This window comes from Hyperoodon ampullatus (genome assembly GCF_949752795.1).
Source record: "Hyperoodon ampullatus genome assembly, chromosome: 2".
NCBI classification, from domain to species: domain Eukaryota; kingdom Metazoa; phylum Chordata; class Mammalia; order Artiodactyla; family Ziphiidae; genus Hyperoodon; species Hyperoodon ampullatus.
Window position 1 is genome coordinate 170585989 of NC_136915.1, and position 17710 is coordinate 170603698.

Here is a 17710-nt window from a genome sequence, read left to right on the forward strand (position 1 = left end):
TTTAGAATGAAGATGAAACAGTTCTGGGGAAATCGTATGTAGGAAGCCGTGTGAATACTCAGAGTTGGGTCCTGAATTTTGGAATCCCTGTTACTGCTCTTTTTAAGGACCCGTGTGCATACCCACGTAACATCCCGTCTTAGCAGAAATCATACTTAGGTCTTTCGGTACGCAAACGCTTCATAATGTATTGCCAGACTGAGTTCAATATAGGGAATATATACGTGAAACAGATCAAACCAAAGGGCCCGAAGTCATGTTATCACTAGATAACGAAATACCAGTCAATACCAGGTGCCCTTTGAACTCACGGTGCAAGCCCTTATCGTCGGAACTTCCAAGCTGAGGGAGCTAGGATAATGATCATCTCGATTACTTGCTGGAAAAGAACAGAGGGAGAGAGAGTTCCCCAGAGGACACTGATTTCTTAGTTTAGTGTATGAGTTGCCCAGTGACCTAGACGAGGGCTTTTAATCCCACAGGTGGCCCAGAAACTTGATGTGCTGCCCAAGGAAGCAAAAGGATGGAGGAAGATAGGTGAACAACATTTTAAAGACCATGATGCGTATTCAAGTCAGAAACTGTGTACCCCACATTTTATTATAGAGAGTGGAGATGGTAAATTCTGCAAAATACCCGTGCTAATATTAAAATATCCTTTTCTGCCTTTCTGTGACTTTTTAATTTCAAAGTTAAACGATTTGGTGTTTTCCCCTTTACTCCTTAAAACAAAAAAAGATAGTATTTTGGAAGTCCAGGTGTTACTGTTTATCAGTATTACATTTCAGTAAGTCCATTTAGCTGAATTATCATTTTTAAAGCACTGTTGATAGCAACTGTTTTTGTGCCTCTTAGGGTACAGTTTTGTGAAGTTAAGAATTACTGCTTTAAGACCATCAGATTGCAGTCAACAGCACATCTTTTTATTTCCCCCCAGTGAAGTTTGCACTGGACATAGGCTATAACCCAGCTACTCTGTAAGCGTTGCACGGATGGTATCAGTAGACTTCTGTCAACATTAATCATGCTTTCAAACCAATAAAATGTCAGTCCTTTGAGTTCTCACAAGGAAGGGGTTCATTCCTTTCAATTTTTAAGTGGCATTTCTTGGGGTCTTAGACCCAAATACATACTGCTAAGAAAAACTGCCAGTTTTAACCTCTTCCTAAAGCTTTTATAACCCTAAATTGTTAATGATCTTATAGTGGAATTCAGAATATTAAATGAAAGGTTAATAGGTGTTGTAAGGCCCAGTATTCCCACAAAAGGTATTTTGCTATTTGGAAGTGACTAAGTTCATTGAATGTCCATTGCTGTACCTCTGCTGACTGCCATTCATTCAGCCAGAGCCTGCCCCTGACTCTTGGGACCATTTTATCTCCTTTGGAGAGTAATATTAAAGCTAAGTGAATGGCATGATTTTCTGCCAATAAGATTATTTTCTTGCAGCAATTCCTTATGTGTGGATTTTGGAAAGCTGTATTTTGTGGCTAAGAGAGAGAAGGAAGTTAGACTAGCTTCATATATACACTTTTCGAAGTAGCACTTCTCTAGCGCCTTCCTTTAGTCTGGCTGGTTTTTCAGACAAGAGGAGTTAAAAAGAACTCCTGCTTGTGAAATGGCAGTTGGTTTCGAAGAACATGGACCCATTCAGGCTACCTCAGGTGTGCCTCAGGCTACCCATGATTGTAAGGATGGCAGTGAGGCAGTGGATTTGAAGCTGGGCTTCTTGTAGCCTCGAGTTGGAGTAGTAATGTGACGCTCTAAATCTAAGTTACTCTCCCAGTGTTTGCTTTTCCTTCTCCTGCTGCCAGCTGGCTTCCTCTGTACTTGCCAGGTTTCTGCTTTTACATGGCTTTGGCTTGCCATAGCCCTGACTCTACCTTATGGCATCCTTTTACCTTCAGCTGTGCTGCTAACAGACAAAAATATCTCACGTTCATTCAGATTCCTGGGGCAGACAGTGATTGTCCAGCTTAGCTGTTCATCCAGGTCATGGGTCCTAGAGATGACTAATGTGTGATTTGACTGCCCTTTGGCCCAGGGTAGGCACCTGACCCATAAAGTGTGCCCAAGAAGAAGGCAGGTGCTAAACATGACCCTGCCGACTGGGGTGGGAGTGGGAGGTTGCTGCAAGCACCACACCATCTCCAGAATAGGGGAATTAATGGTAATTGTTCTCCAAGATCCTACATAAATGCTAATTTTATTTGTAGTCCCAGTAGAAAGGTGAGTGTTACATACACAGGTGACCCTTGAACGACATGGGTTTGAACCAAACACGTCCATTTATATGCAGATTTTTTTCAGTAAGTATGCGCTGCAGTACTTCACGATCTGCATTTAGTTGAATCCCCTGCGTTGGTTGAATCCTTAGATGTGGAACTGCAGGTGTGGAGGATCAACTGTAAAGTTATACTCACATTTTTGACTGAGAGGGTGTTGGTGCCCTTAACCCCTGCGTTTTTTAAGGGTCAACTGTAGTTGAGATACTTTTTAATAGTGTTTTTCGTTTGTTTGGTTTTTTACTTCTCTCTATCATTCTTAAGAAAGTGAAATTGCTTGGTAGGTAGGAACTCAGTGAATTTGTTACAAATCCAGCTTAGTTCTTATCCTCAGAAACATTCTTGGGTTTAAAAAAAGAAACGTCAATTTTAGGTAGCTTTAGCCCTTATACATGTTGTGTTCCTTATTCAGTGACTTTTTGTGACTTTTTAATTTCAAAGTTAAACGATTTGGTGTTTTCCCCTTTACTCCTTAAAACAAAAAAAGATAGTATTTTGGAAGTCCAGGTGTTACTGTTTATCAGTATTACATTTCAGTAAGTCCATTTAGCTGAATTATCATTTTTAAAGCACTGTTGATAGCAACTGTTTTTGTGCCTCTTAGGGTACAGTTTTTTTGTGCCTCTTAGGGTACAGTATATGGGTCTGTAGGCCCTTGAAATTCTCTGTTTGGGGTATCTGTTTTGAGCAGCATTACATACTCCGGTAACCTAGTAAGCGTTGTATGGAACTTCACCAAAGTGGAAAAAAATCCAAATAGAAGGTCAGTATATAATGATTCTTGGGTTTATATTTACCCAAAGGATACAGATTTTAAACTGAATTTTTTAAAAGATCCACATAGAATTTTGGGCTGTTTTTTAGAACTAGCAACTTGTTTCCCACACTGCCAGAGTTGGTAAGAACTCTTTTTATCTTTTATTTTTTAAACAATGGTAAAGCCAGAACTGAAAACTGCCACAAACTTTTCAGATGTGTTGTCTGGCCTATACAGGTTTAAAAATATTTGAGCCAATGTTGGAAAATAGGAAATTTCCACGTAACTATTCAGGCTCGTGGCTCTTTATGGTAAATGGTGTGACCTGCCAACTCTGAAATGGCAGTCTTGGTTGGAACCTTGTGATGGTGGCTCCCGTCAGAGTGCAAGCCCAGTCAGTAGGTGCCTGTGCACACAGTAGGCCTTTTGCTGTTCCACCAATACTGCTGCACTGCTGTGCATTGTCTTTTGTAACCATGTGAGTTTGTAACCCTGTTGTAAAGAAAGATATGCTCTTTTATGGAAGATTTGGGAGATGCAGGCAAATGTATGTCTATGTTTGTATATATATGTGAATCATCCATGATCTGATGCCCACAACAAACCTCTGTTAATACTTTACATATTTTTTTCTAGTGTGTGTGTGTGTGTGTGTGTGTGTATGCATGTGTATGTATATATATAGATAGCTATAGCTATAGATCACTCATCACTATAATCATAATCCAAATACTGAATATATCCATTCTCCCCAAAGTTTCCTTATACTCCTTTGTAATCCTTTCCTCTCCTGTGGCCCCTCTCACTGCCCTCACCCCAGGCAACCACTGATCTATTTTCTGTCATTATATAGTAGTTTGCATTTTCTGGAATCTCATGTACGTGTGGGTTGTCTTTTTAACATTTGAGATTATACAATTTTGCGTTTTCCCCTCTTTACCCTAACTCTGAAGACAGTTAACGGGATTGTCCTTTTTCTGATGTTTATTGTCATTTGCGTTCAATGAGTAGTCTGTTTCCTTTCCCATTAATCCACAGGTGTTTTAGTGTTTTCTTGGTTTATATGCACTCTCCATTTGTTAACATGTTTTTCATCATTGTTAGAAATATTCTCCGGTTCGTATTGTTTTCCTTAGAATTGTAGGTTATTTTAGACATGCAGAAGCTCATCATCTTTGAGTGATCGAGTTTTGCAGCACTTTGCTCTGCGAGGCAGGACATGAGTGGCTTTAGGGCGCAGGAGAGCTCTTACTCTGTGTTTGATCGCGTTTCCACTGCGACGGTTCTGCGTGTGCGCAGTGGGGGGTTGGGAGCAGCGGCAACCGCACGTGTCTGTTTGGTTAAGTGTATTTTCTCTAGAGCTGAAAGTTGTTAATTGACAAGCATTGCAGGTAACTTGCTGAATATTGACTATTTCTGTTGTCAAACGGCCTACTTTATGAGGGTTGTAGGAACTAGTAGGTTTGAGTGCCTGGGTCTGGGTGCTCGGCTATCTCTGCCTCATGTCTCAGATAGAGACTCAATGTTAGGAAATGTTTTCTTTCAGGTCTGCTTGGCTTTGAGGAGCTGCAGCACCCCTGCGTCACGGCCTAAGGGATGGGCTCAGAGAACAGCGCTTTGAAGAGCTATGCCCTGAAGGAACCACCGTTCACCTTACCCTCTGGACTTGCTGTTTACCCCGCTGTATTGCAGGATGGCAAACTGGCTTCGGTTTTTGTGTATAAGAGAGAAAACGAAGACAAGGTTAATAAAGCTGCCAAGGTACTGTAATAGGTGACTACCTAATAGTTAGTACTTTTTACTGTCGTCTTGTTTTTTATTAAAATATGAAATTAATAAACTTCAAAGGGGGTAGGTCATAAGGAATAATATTTTTATTCATGTCCTTTAAAAATATAGTTGCCCTCACTTCACGGGAATGTCTCCAACTTGCACGACAAGGTCAAGTACCATAGGTAAGCCAAAGGCTTTATGCAACTCAGCGTGATATCTCTTATCATCCTATTTTATTTTTTTAGTGAGAAAGTTTGGGAGGTGATTTTACATGGCTCATAGAAGATAAAGGGACTTTAGCTTAGCAAAAATGCTCTTAAGTATGGATAACATATTAATTGGTGTAGTGATGATGGACCTGGAAATGAAATATTTTAGGAACTGTAGCTACTGTTTTTCCTTTTCCTGAGGCATTGTGATTCTCCCAGAAAGAAGGTGAAACTGGAATGTGGGACTGGATGCCCCGGAAGGAATGTGACCTCGGCTCTAGTTCTTGCCGAGGGAGCTTAGAGTGTTAGCTTCTGGTGGCTTCAGTTTCCACCTGCCTCACACCTCCTAAGCGCTCCTCCCGGTAAAGGGTGCCAGTGCCATGCTGGCTGACCTGCTGTCAGGGGACCCTGGCCTCTTATTAGAAAAAGTGATTCCTCTTTGGAATATAATTCAAGAATACAGCCCTAGGTGTCTTTTCAAATTTAGTGAAAACAAAGGTATTAGGTGATATTTCCTTGGATAGCTAGCTGCTTCTTTGGGTATTCAGGCATTCAGATTATCTTCAGGAAAGTTCTAAAGAGGCACGCATTAATTAACTCTTCGTTGTTTACTATGGCAGGCATACTTTTCAGATTGATTTGGTATCTTTATTTTGTTAGAGTTATGATCTATATACCTTGAGTCACTTTGTACTATCAACAAGAATGAAACATTGATATCTATTTCATAGGTCTGTTTAAATGGTTTGTACCTTTTTTATGATTATAAAGGGCTATGTTATAATATGTAATATTAGTAATATAATTTTGGCATTTTGTTTGTCACACCGGTTCATTATTTGATGTCTCTGATCAGGCATGAAGTTAACCGTTGTAAAGTGGTTCCTGAGGAAAACGTTCCTCTCAGGATGCATTTTCCATTAATGGACTGTGATAAAAAGTGTAGCTGGCCGTTGTATTGCTAAGTAATTGTGCTTTTTGGTAAGACTACGTGTTTGTCTCTTTTCCATCCCAACTAGGAATTGTTAATAATTTTTTATTGTGATTTTGCAAAAGGTAAAATGCCTTGCCTCCCTGTCTTATTAACTGTATGTACAGTTAATATCTGACATACTTCCTGTTATTTTCATCTGATAAGATTGCACTTTTTTTAGTAATAATTTAGAGCGACTGTTACTAGTAAAGTACTAGTGATTTACAATTCTTAGGGTTTTTTTCATAAGACCATAAGATTATTGAAAATTACATTAATCTTTATGGTGCATGTACCAAGAAAGTAAAACAACACAGGTCAGAAAGGTTCTAAAGGAAAAAAACAAAGACCTGTGCTCAATGTTTGAGGACTTCCGTGCTGTAGGAATTGCAGAGCCTGAGAGGGAGGACTTTTTCCCCCTTGGTATCTGTGCATACTCTTCTGAGCCATGACTGAGCATTTTCAAGTAGTTCATACTTGTCTCTCATGTTCTTCAGGCCATTATGTGGCTTTGAATACCTGAGCCATGAATCTGAGAAATTTGAAATGGCAACAAAACAATAAGGAGTTTAGATGTAGGTTACAGTACTTGAGAAATGTATGGCGTTGCGTCAGGTTTTAGGAACTTGATTTCCGAGACACCTGAAGTATTAAGACACCATAGGTAGCTTGCCTCACTTTCTCTAGAGTTCAGGCTCCTAGTTCTACCACTGATAGTTCTAATGACCATTTCAAGCAGGTATGGCAGTGTTTTCCTTACCAAATATTGTTAGGTAGCGATTATAGTCTTCCTCCACTGTTGTAAATAAAAAATAACAATCACAGCACACTGTTCAACCTCTGAAAAAAGACGAAATGCAAGTATAACCTTTGGCCACAAAACAACATCAGAAATACTTCAAGTCCATCATATCTTCTCATCTTATCTTGAATTCATTCACTACAATAGTATAACTTGCTCACTGGTGATTACGACTCATTTCTAACCAGTAGCCTATAAGGAATGATAAATCCTGAGGCAGAACTTGGTTACTGTGGTTTGCTATAATATAATCTAAGTGCTTAGTTAGGGCTTCATGGTGGGTACAGGCTCAAAGAATGATTCCTGAGTGTCTTTATACCAAGCAGCCACATCAGAGTAGATACATGGATGCTATGTCAGGGCTCTGTTTAGTGCCGTAGGACATTATGCTCTTCTCCATGATGGGTTCAGGCTGCTTTGTGGAAAGGTTGGTCAACATATTTGAGAACCACATTGTGTGGGCACGAGAAAGAAATAGAAGGGATGAATGCTGTGCTTGCGTTCTGTTCGGAAAATGCTTTCCTGCTCTTCCTTAAGTTGACGTTTTCCTTCTGTTCCTCTCCCTCTCCAGCCCTTTTCTATGCCATTTACAACCCTCATTCCAGTAAATCAACTTCCCTACATCGTCAGCTTTTAAAAAAATGATTTCCTTCCCCTCATGATCAAAACCTGGTTCTCTTACAAGGCTTCTGAGCGTCAGCTGCTCAGAAGAACTTGGGAAGTATCCCCCCTCCCTCAGGTGTGATAGGGTCTCCAGGGGGAACTGGCCCTTTGCCAGCTCCCACCACAGTTTTCAGACTTCACAGTCTCATCCTTTTTTCTCTAAATATCTGTCAGAGCCTCTTGTCTGAACTCCAGATCTATATTTCCACCTGCCTATTGAATATCTCCACCTGGGTATTCCAGCAGCACCCAAATGCAGGCTTTCCAACATAGAAATCTTTTTTTTTTAACTTTTTATTTTATATCTAAGTATAGCCGATTATCAATGTTGCGATAATTTCAGGTGCACAGCAAAGGGACTCAGCCATACATATCCGTGTATCCATTCTCCCCCAAACTCCCCTCCCATCCAGGCTGCCACATAACACTGAGCAGAGTTCCCTGTGCTATACAGTAGGTCCTTGTTGGTTATTTATTTTAAATATAACAGTGTGTACATGTCATCCCAAACTCCCTAACTATCCCTTCCCCCCCCGGTAACCATAAGTTCTCTTAAGTCTGTGAGTCTGTTGCTGTTTTGTAAATAAGTTCATTTGTATCATTTCTTTTCCGATTCCGCATATAAGGGATATCATACTATATTTCTGTTTCTCTGTCTGACTTCACTCAGTATGACAATTTCTAGGTCCATCCATGTTGCTGCAAATGGCATTATTTCATTCTTTTTAATGGCTGAGTAATATTCCACTGTATATATGTACCACATCTTCTTTATCCATTCCTCTGTCGATGGACATTAAGGTTGCTTCCATGTCTTGGCTGTTGTAAACAGTGCTGCAATGAACATTGGGGTGCATGTATCCTTTTGGACCATGTTTTTCTCCAGATACATGTCCAGGAGTGGGATTGCAGGGCCATATGGTAGCTCTGTTTTTAGTTTTTTAAGGAACAACGTAGAATTCTTTATTCCTTTCCCTTTCTGCATTTTATTCCTAGTTTATGATCTAACCTACAGGCAGTGGGCATTTAAAGACAGAGCATACTTACCATCTTTATCTCAGATTTGCATCTTAGGGGTACAAGGAAGAATATTTCTCCCTGAAGATTCTTGCCCTCTAGTATAGGCATCTTGTTATTTTGTCATTATTTCTTTAATAGAGTAAAATTAAGGCTCTCTCCCTGTCTTAAAACTTGCAAGTGAATTTGAGCTATAGTTAAGAACTACTACTTTTTGTTGTTTTCAAAGTGAAGTAGCAAATTAGAGGTAGAATGGTGATGAAAAGTTAAGCCCCTAAGGCTTGAATTAGTTCTCTGGGTAGCTGAGTCATAACTGATTCCTGAAAAGTAGGGATAGTTTATTTTCAAAACTAGAGTCACACACTTAACATCTCTGTGTGGGCATAGATAAGTATACATATTGGCACATTATCTAGTACTACTCATATTTAATAATAAAGGTCCTTACTCAGAATCCTTTTTCAAAGACCAGCACCTAGTACAGTGAATGAGATGTGATAGGCATTCAGTAACTTTGGGACAAGTGCTTTCAAGTCACTCTCATCTGACAACAGTCACCTTTCTCCACCAGAACAAGAGCCATTTATGTCTTTAATTGATGTTCATTGAGAAAATATCCTAGTTACAGTTAGCAAACACCTCTTGTTGTTCCCTCTGTTCTTTGGAGCAGCAGAAGCTTGGATCTGTTTGATTAGTAACTGCTAACCTTTCCTGTGAATCTGTGCATAATTTTTGCATAACATTGTGTGTGCCAAAGGGGAGTGACAAGTAAGGTTTTTGCTAAGTTAAGAGCTTTGTTCAGAATCATGCCAGAGTTATACCGTTCTTCATTCAACAAACAAAAAGTCACTTTGGATAAAGAATTTTGCTGGTCATGTAAGGTTAAAAGGATAAACAGAAGCAAAATGGAACATATTATTTATTAATCAGGTGAACATTTATTGACTGTGTATTTTCATGCCAGCACTGAACCAGGTAGCATTCCTTCTGACTTACTAGTCTGCCCTGAGTATTAGAAGGAGAATAAAAGGTTTAAAACCAAAGGAGAATAATTAGTGCCCTAAGACACAAAAGCTGAATGAAGACTTCTTCCTGAACAGGCGAAAATGAAGTATTTCATGTTTGGCTTGCAAATTATTTGAAATGTTTCTTATAATGAAAATATGAAAGAGGCTGCATAATTTTACTTAGAAACCACAGCTCCAAAGATAGCTGTAGGAAGCTCTCTTCATTTAACACACATGCATTCAGCCAACCTGCTAGCACAATTCTTGGCTTATCTGGACCTTTGCTGTATTTATATGGGTATGTATGGATTGTTTTAAAAGCTGATATACAAATTAATGGTTTGTAATTGCTAGTTAAAAATTTTTTCTTAACTCTTTTTTATTAGTAAATCAGGGGAGGGTAACAGCTTCCTTCTTAAGAATAAACAAAAAATCCTATCGGGGCTATCCCCAGAGTTGGCAAAATTTGAGATAAGAAAATAAATTGGGCAAATCAATCCACTCAGAATATTCTCCTATGATCTTACCTGGGAGAAGTTTAATAGACAAGTGTGAGGTGACTGATATAAAACTTGTACCAGTGCTGGGTTATGGGCTCTTAAACTATCCCGTGTTCTTCTGAGAAGATGTTTTGGAACATTCCAAACTAAGTGCATATTTGTGAAAATGAAACCTGATATTATATTGGGGGCTGTTCTCCAAGTGAAATTTTCCATCAGTCTACTCCCAATTTGATGATTGGTTTACAAGGCTTCCCCAACGTCCAGTGGATTGTACAGGGTAGAGCTCAGAGATTTAAAGTCATGTAATTTCTTTTAGAAAAACTGGGTGATTTGTAAGGAAAACCACCAATCCAGTATTTAAGTTTTGCTGTAAATACATGATAAGATTATTACCTGGGTTGGGAATTTTGGCTTATGGATGTCCTAAGTTACTCAGGTCAAATTTTAGGGGATAAACAGCATGGGTGGAGATTGGAAAAATCTGGATCTGGTAAGTCTGTTATAAAACCAACCAGGGAAGGAAAGCAACTCAACAGAATTAACCTCGTGTTCAGACACAAAATTGTTTTATATTTGTCATCCATCTGTTTATACTCTTTGCTAAGAAAATAAGACAAAGGAAAAAGATGTGTGTTTTGGGGGAGAATACTCCATATTAGGAGGTTCTAAAGTGGGTTATCCATACCCTAGGGATTGGGCAGTATGATTCATTGCCATTTGGGGAAAACATATCAAGAATGTCTATTTAAGTTTACCTTTAATCTTTTATTTTGGTACTTTATCTTTTTTTCCATTTATTTATTTTTGGCTGCGTTGGATCTTCGTTGCTGCACATGGGCTTTCTCTAGTTGCAGCAAGCAGGGGCTGCTCTTCGTTGCGGTGCGCGGGCTTCTCATTGTGGTGGCTTCTCTTTGTTGAGGAGCATGGGCTCTAGGTGTGCAGGCTTCAGTAGTTGTGGCATGAGGGCTCAGTAGTTGTGGCTTGCAGGCTCAGTAGTTGTGGCGCATGGGCTTAGTTGCTTTGTGGCATGTGGGATCTTCCCAGACCACGGCCTGAACCCGTGTCCCCTGCATTGGCAGGTGGATTTTCAACCACTGCGCCACCAGGGAAGTCCTGGTACTTTCTATTTTGTGGGTGTTTTATAGTAGTACATGTGTTTTATATATATAACATATATACAAAATATATATTACACATTCATATAATATATATTATGCATAAGCTACATATTTCACCTTTTTACTGGTGTGAAGTGTGTGAACAAAAACCTTTGACGATCACTTTTCTAGATGATAAAAAGATAGAAGTTTTAAAGATGGTTGAATATTTTAGTATTTTTTAGTATTCCATTTTAATTTATCTTGACTTGGGGTCTGTATTTCTTTATTTTTTTTAAATGGTTGCACTAAGGACTTCAGTATACATAAGTAACTTTTAATAGTCTACTTTTGGTTAGTATTGTACCACAGTCAAATAAAATGTAGAAGCCTTGGAATCATATAGGTGTCTCCAGCCCCCAGCCCTGCCGTTCTTTGGTTACATATATATCAACTGTATGTGCACACTAGCACACAGGCATACATATACATCACACACATTGAAAACCTCACCAGGCAGTGTTAACAGTATTTATGTAGGCATCTATATTTTAAATAAGAAGTAAAAAATAGCCTTCAAATTTATCCTGAGGTTTATTATTTCTGATTTCTGATGCTCTTCCTTCAATCCTGAAGATCTAAGTTTCCCTTTGATATCATTTCCTCTTAAGCTTGAAGGACTTTAACATTTTTGTAGAGCAAATCTTGTAGCAACAACTTTTCTATTTTCGATGATCAAAAATGCCTTTATTTTGCCTTCTTTCCTAAAGGATATTTTTGCTAGATACAGAATTCAGGGTTGATTTTTTTTTTTCTTTCATTGCTTTAAAGATAGTCCCCCTTTGTCTTTTGGACTCTGTTTTCTTATGAGAAATTAGTATCATACAGTTCGTTATTTCTCTCCACCTGTGTTGTTTTTCTCTAGCTGCTTCCAACATTTTTTAATATATCTTTGATTTTCAGCAGTTTGATCATAATGTAGTTCTGTTTATCCTATTTGGTGTTCATTGAAGTTCTTAAATCTGTAAACTTAACTATTTGGCCAAATTTGGGAAGTTTTCAGCCATTATATTTTTAGTCCCAATTCTCTCTTCTTTCTTTTTTGGAACTCCAATTATATGCATTAAATTTTTTGTTATTGTCACCCAGGTTTCTGAAGCTCTGATCTTTTTTTTTTTTAATACTTTTTCCTCTTTGTTCTTTAGATTGGTTAACATCTTCAGGTTTACTGACGCCTCTGTCATCATCATTCTGTTTTTCAGTCCATCCATTGAAGTTTTTATTTGTAATATTTTATTTTTATTTTCCAGAATTTCCATTTAGTTCTTTTATGTAACATTCATATCTCTTCTGAGAACTTCTATTTTACTACTTACCTCATAACTGTTTCCTTTACCTCCAATGGGAATTGTTATAGTAGCTGCTTCAAATTCTTTCTGATAATTCTCTCTCTGGTCTATCTGGTGGTCAATCTCGGGATTGATATTTGTTGGTTGTCTTTTCACATTTTCATGGTTCTTTGTCAGTTGAGTGACTTTGGATTGCATTCTGGACATGTTGAATGTCCTGTTGCATAGACCTTGGTTCTGCTGTAGTCCTCTGGAGAATATTGATGTTTTTTGTTTGCAGGCAGTCAGTCCCCTTGGGTTCAAGCTTCTTCTTCTCCTTCTTTTTTTTTTTTTTAACTACTCTCCTTCCACCCTTCCTGTGCATGGTAGTTCAAACCTTAGTTCATTTCTCAAAACTTTGCTGTGCTACTTTGGGTCTGTCCTATGCGTGTTTGGTTCAGGGGTTAGTCTGAGACCTGCGTAGGTATACAGATAACTAGGGCATCTCCTTTTCCCTCCCTTAGCTCTTTCTCCTCTGGGACAGCTTCCTCATACTCAGCCCTGTTTTGGTTCTCCTGGCCAGAAAGATGGCAAGGTTTCTCTCAGAGTTTTAGCCACCTTTGCTGCACTGCTCTGCACCTGGGGACTGCCTTCAGTGCACAGCTGTGAGAAGGGACATTCCCTGAACCAGGAAACGCCCCCCAATGGGTGACTCCCCTCCATAATCTACGTGTTTTTGTTTACTTTTCAGAGTTTTGGGCACTTTGTTAAGAGTTTACAGCAGTAATCATTGGAGATCTAGGCTCTTGGGGGGCTTACCTTCCCATCATGGAACTGGAATTCTCTGTAGAGTAATGTAAATGTTGGTAAAGTGAATACTGTCATAACAAGTCACGTACTCTTCTCTGCCTTTTTTGAAACTTGGTGGGTAGGTGGGAGCAGTAAGGAGCTGGAAAAGACCTTGAATGTAAGTATACATTTTCTGACTTGACTATGATGTTAATGAAACTATAGTTAATCTTATTTTGAGTCATTAACTTCACCAACTCTTCTGTTTATATTTTTAAAGCACTTGAAGACACTTCGTCACCCATGCTTGCTAAGATTTTTATCTTGCACTGTGGAAGCAGATGGTATTCATCTTGTCACTGAGCGAGTGCAGCCTCTGGAAGTGGCTTTGGAAACATTGTCTTCTGCAGAGGTCTGTGCTGGGATCTATGATATATTGCTGGCTCTTATCTTCCTTCATGACAGAGTAAGTAACCTGGACACAGTCTGCCTCACAGGCTTTCATGTAGACCAGGGGTGGGGTGGTGGGAGGAGGCTGATGTATGGGGTAGTGCTGGTGAATTACGGTATCTGTAGAAATCATAAGTTACTGTTCTTATCAGAAGGCTTCCTGAGGGAAAACAGCATATAAGATGCTACAGACAGACAAGTGGTTTGTGGAACAGGCAACAAGTTCTTTGTCCCTGGGCAGTTATTTATAGAACTTTATTTCAGTTTACTATAGTCTCTCTCTAGTTTTGGATAAGTCTTTACATAAAAATAGCTACAGCTGGTATTTGTTATTAAGTCAAGATAAAGGTTGAGTAACATCAGTGCTGCTGATGGACAAACGTTCCTATTTGTTTTCAGGAGTTTTTTTTTTTTTTTTTAGATTTTAAAGAAAGAAATTACCATTTCTTAGAAAGAGTCAGAGTGTTATACACCCCTTTCCATTCAAGTAGGTGGTACCAAAGAGAGATAGCCCCTGACACTGTGGCAGTGTTTGCTATGAAGGGGATAGAGTGTTTTGTTTACTTCTTGTCTATTTCTTAACAGTATTATTGAGCTACTATTTGTTAATGGAATTTACATTCTGAAGTATTAAGGCCTTTGGCAGCCCCCCCCCCAGGTTTAAAAACACCAGTTACAAGTTAGAAGCACTTGAATTTGACTCATCTTAATGTGTTTTTAAAACATTTTTCTGTTATTGGGAGACAGACTCTCCAGATATCACCTTGGATTTATCATCTCTTGAAGTATGTCTAAGATTCACATAAGTAGAATTATTAATGCCCCACTGTGGAGGAATATTTTCTTTGTTGGAGAAATGCGTGAATGTGGTAAAAAGTTTGAATAGTATGAGAGTGCAGATAGGGAAAAACAAGTCCCTGCCTCATCCTTGAATCCAGCGCCCTACTTCTCTCCATCGACAACCATGATGATCTGTGTGTTAGTCCAGAGATATTCCTTGTGTGTATAAAGCAGACATCTCTGTGCTTATTCTCCTTTGCTTTTTCTCAAGCGGAAACACACCATGCATACTATTTTAAGCTTTCCTTTGAAAAATATATAACTTGGAGTGTTTTATATAAAAACGTGTACGTATTTGATCTGGTGGGTAGAATATTTAAAATGCACTTACCTACTGGAATAATTTCTGGTTTGGAGAAAAACATACTTCAACCCTGTTCTCGTTTTCTTCTTCCCTCTCACTTATTTGACTGTACTATTTTTTATAGTTTTACATTTGGCTCTTCTGTGGTCTGTGGGATATTTCTGGTGGTCCTTATCATTCCATTTTCCTCCTCTTCAGGCAGAATTTTTTTAATGCCTACTGACAAGATTTCAGGTGAAGTGGATCTAGGTTCGTGATAGAATGTAGGTGAGAAAGAATTTAGAGGAGAAAATTAATACAATAACCTATGGGAGCAAAGATAAATTGTACCTTTCAAGGCATTTGAAGCATACAATGTAGGTTAAAAAGACTTGCAAATTTATGTTTAAGGACACTTGTATCTCCTGACTGCCATGGAGATGGGGTTGTGTAATATCTGTGCAGTGGCTTTTACGTCTTTATTAACCTGCCTCACGAGGCAGGGGGAGATAAGCCTTTCTACTGTGTTTTTTCCCTTTTTTCTAACCTCATAATGTTTAAGCAGCCTCATTCAATTTGTCATTCCTTGAAGTTGTACTTCTGTTTATTATGCCACAAGTAGGAAGACTTGCCATAATTTTTTTTTTTTTTTTGGTAATGAGTACTTAGTTTTTTAAAACTTGTACTCAGAAAATTGGAGTGGCAATCTTCTTCCTGTTCTTTTTTTCCAGGGACACCTCACACACAACAATGTCTGTTTATCATCTGTGTTTGTGAGTGAAGATGGGCACTGGAAGCTGGGAGGAATGGAAACAGTCTGTAAAGTTCCTCAGGCCACACCAGAGGTAAGCCAGGTGACAGGCCCTCTTTGTTATTCAGAATTTGATAGCATTTTGGGGTGTGGTTCTCCCCTAGGGACATTCCTTCAATGTTAGTGTGGTCTCAGATTCAGAGACTTGACTTTTTTGTCAATACTCATATCCATAGAATTGTGGGATTTTACTCTCCAGGGGGAGACTAGGAGTCATTTATTCTTTTCTCCTCAATTCTATAGTTGAGGAATCAGACTGAAAGAGGTAGAGAGGCTTGGTCAAATTTTTAATTAAATGCCCGCCCTCTGTGCTCCTGTAGTAGCCTGTACTTAATTTTCCCACTGAATGTTTAATATTGGAATTACCTTCATGTGTCTGTCTTCTTTACCAGTGGTTGAGCTTCTTGAGGGTGATAGTCTCGTATACTTATCTTTATATATCCACCTAGAATAGTGCCTGGCACATATTAGGTACATTAGAAATGTTCACTGAACAGTCGTTCAAGTTGTCCAGAGTCATACGCCACGTCTTGAGAGCTGTGCATTGCAGCTGCTCCTAGTGGGCTGCGTTGTTGCTGCCTGTGGTACTTCTTGAACAGTAACTGTGTCTGACAGAGATCTACATATTTCCCTCCTGGGTTGAGCAGCCTTGCTATTCTCTGTTTTGTTTACTGTTTTCACCATCTTGCATGTTGCCACTAGACTTAACTCTTTTTAAAACAGAAAAACCACGCCCGTCACAATTACCCTATTGACAGGGTGGCTCCCTGACTTACTGATGAGGTGGCCCTCTGACTTCCTGACTCGGCCTAATTTCCCTTGTTCCCTTGTGTGCAGCTTCCACATGGGGGCCTTGTTGCATGTGCACCTTCAGGGGCTCTAGCTCAATTCAAATGCTCCTTCCACCGCGAAGACATTCCTTTTTTATTTCTGCCCCTGTTGATCGCTTTCTTCTCAGAAGTCAGCTTACATCTAATTAGTATACCAGGACGTAATTCTTCCTGTGGGGTTCATCCCAGATTCTTTACCGTGGCATACAAGGCCCTTCACATTCTCCTCCCCAGCCTACCTTTAGCTCCGTATACCACTCAGTTATTGAGCTACACTCCGGTTGCATCCTATTCCACGCAGCTCAGCTGTGTTCTCATGGGTGGTCCTCTTTCACCCTCTTCTTTGTGTGCCATTCTGTTGCTGGGATGCCTTTCTTCCCCTGGGTTCTCTGCAGGATGTAAGATCCGGCTGACGCCTAGCTGAAGTCTAGATCTGGCTAAGTCTCCTCTTTGTGAAGCCCTCCCCCAGGGGTTCCCTACCCAACAAGAGTTAGTTCCCTCCTAGGCTTCCATGGCACTCAGCCAGCACACATTATCGAAGTTCTTAGTTTATGTTCTAGGTTGTGAGCACCTGGCTGGGGACGGGGATTTATTGCATTCATTTTGTTTTCCTGGTGCCCTAAATGGCGCTTGGGACATATAAGCTCTTGAAAAATAGTCTTTGAATCAGTGAATGAATGTACTTGTTCTGTGGATGTTGGCTTTGTCTCTGTAGTTTATAAGATCCTCATATATCTCATGTGACAGCAAACCTTATGATTGACTTGACTCAGTGAGCAGATTAATGATAGATTTGTTCTCCGCTAGAGAAGCCTTTTATTTGTTAATATCTGTGCAGGACGAGAAAGAAGTATTTTTAATTTCCTTATAAGGAAATCAGTTACAGAGATGCCTCTGAACACCAGAGGGTTTCTGTTAAACCAGCTGAAGGAGAAAGGAAAGGGAACTGGTAATTTATTTTCCACTAAACCTTGTGCCATGCCAGGCACCGTATCTACATTTTTTAGTAATCAGGATTTTAAATTTATGCATTTAATGTGTGGCATTGGTTTGAAGGTTTCATTGCTGCTATTTCCATTGCTCTTTGCTTTTGTAACTTAATGTAAGAGATTGGTTCACCAAACATATGCTTGAATTACTTTCCTTAATTTATTTCTCTGTCTAGTTTCTGAGGAGTATTCGGTCAGTAAGAGACCCAGCATCTATCCCTCCTGAAGAGATGGTAAGAGGATACGCTTCAGATGTAATGAAGGCTTCTTTGTGTAACTGAGTATGAAACTTTAAAAACACCTT

General features: G+C 39.3%; 1 protein-coding gene across 2 annotated transcripts in view; it reads left to right on the plus strand.

The window, feature by feature from the left end:
• Window positions 1-4638: 4638 nt before the first annotated feature.
• Window positions 4639-17710, plus strand: part of SCYL3 (SCY1 like pseudokinase 3) — a gene marked incomplete at its 5' end in the record, with an annotated part of 33227 nt that continues 20155 nt past the window's right edge. For both annotated transcript variants that reach the window (XM_079697346.1, XM_079697347.1), the window contains 4 exons: window positions 4639-4803; window positions 13484-13669; window positions 15508-15621; window positions 17583-17639. In XM_079697346.1, coding sequence (XP_079553472.1) covers window positions 4639-4803; window positions 13484-13669; window positions 15508-15621; window positions 17583-17639 — 522 coding nt within the window. The remainder of the gene's footprint in view (window positions 4804-13483; window positions 13670-15507; window positions 15622-17582; window positions 17640-17710) is intronic.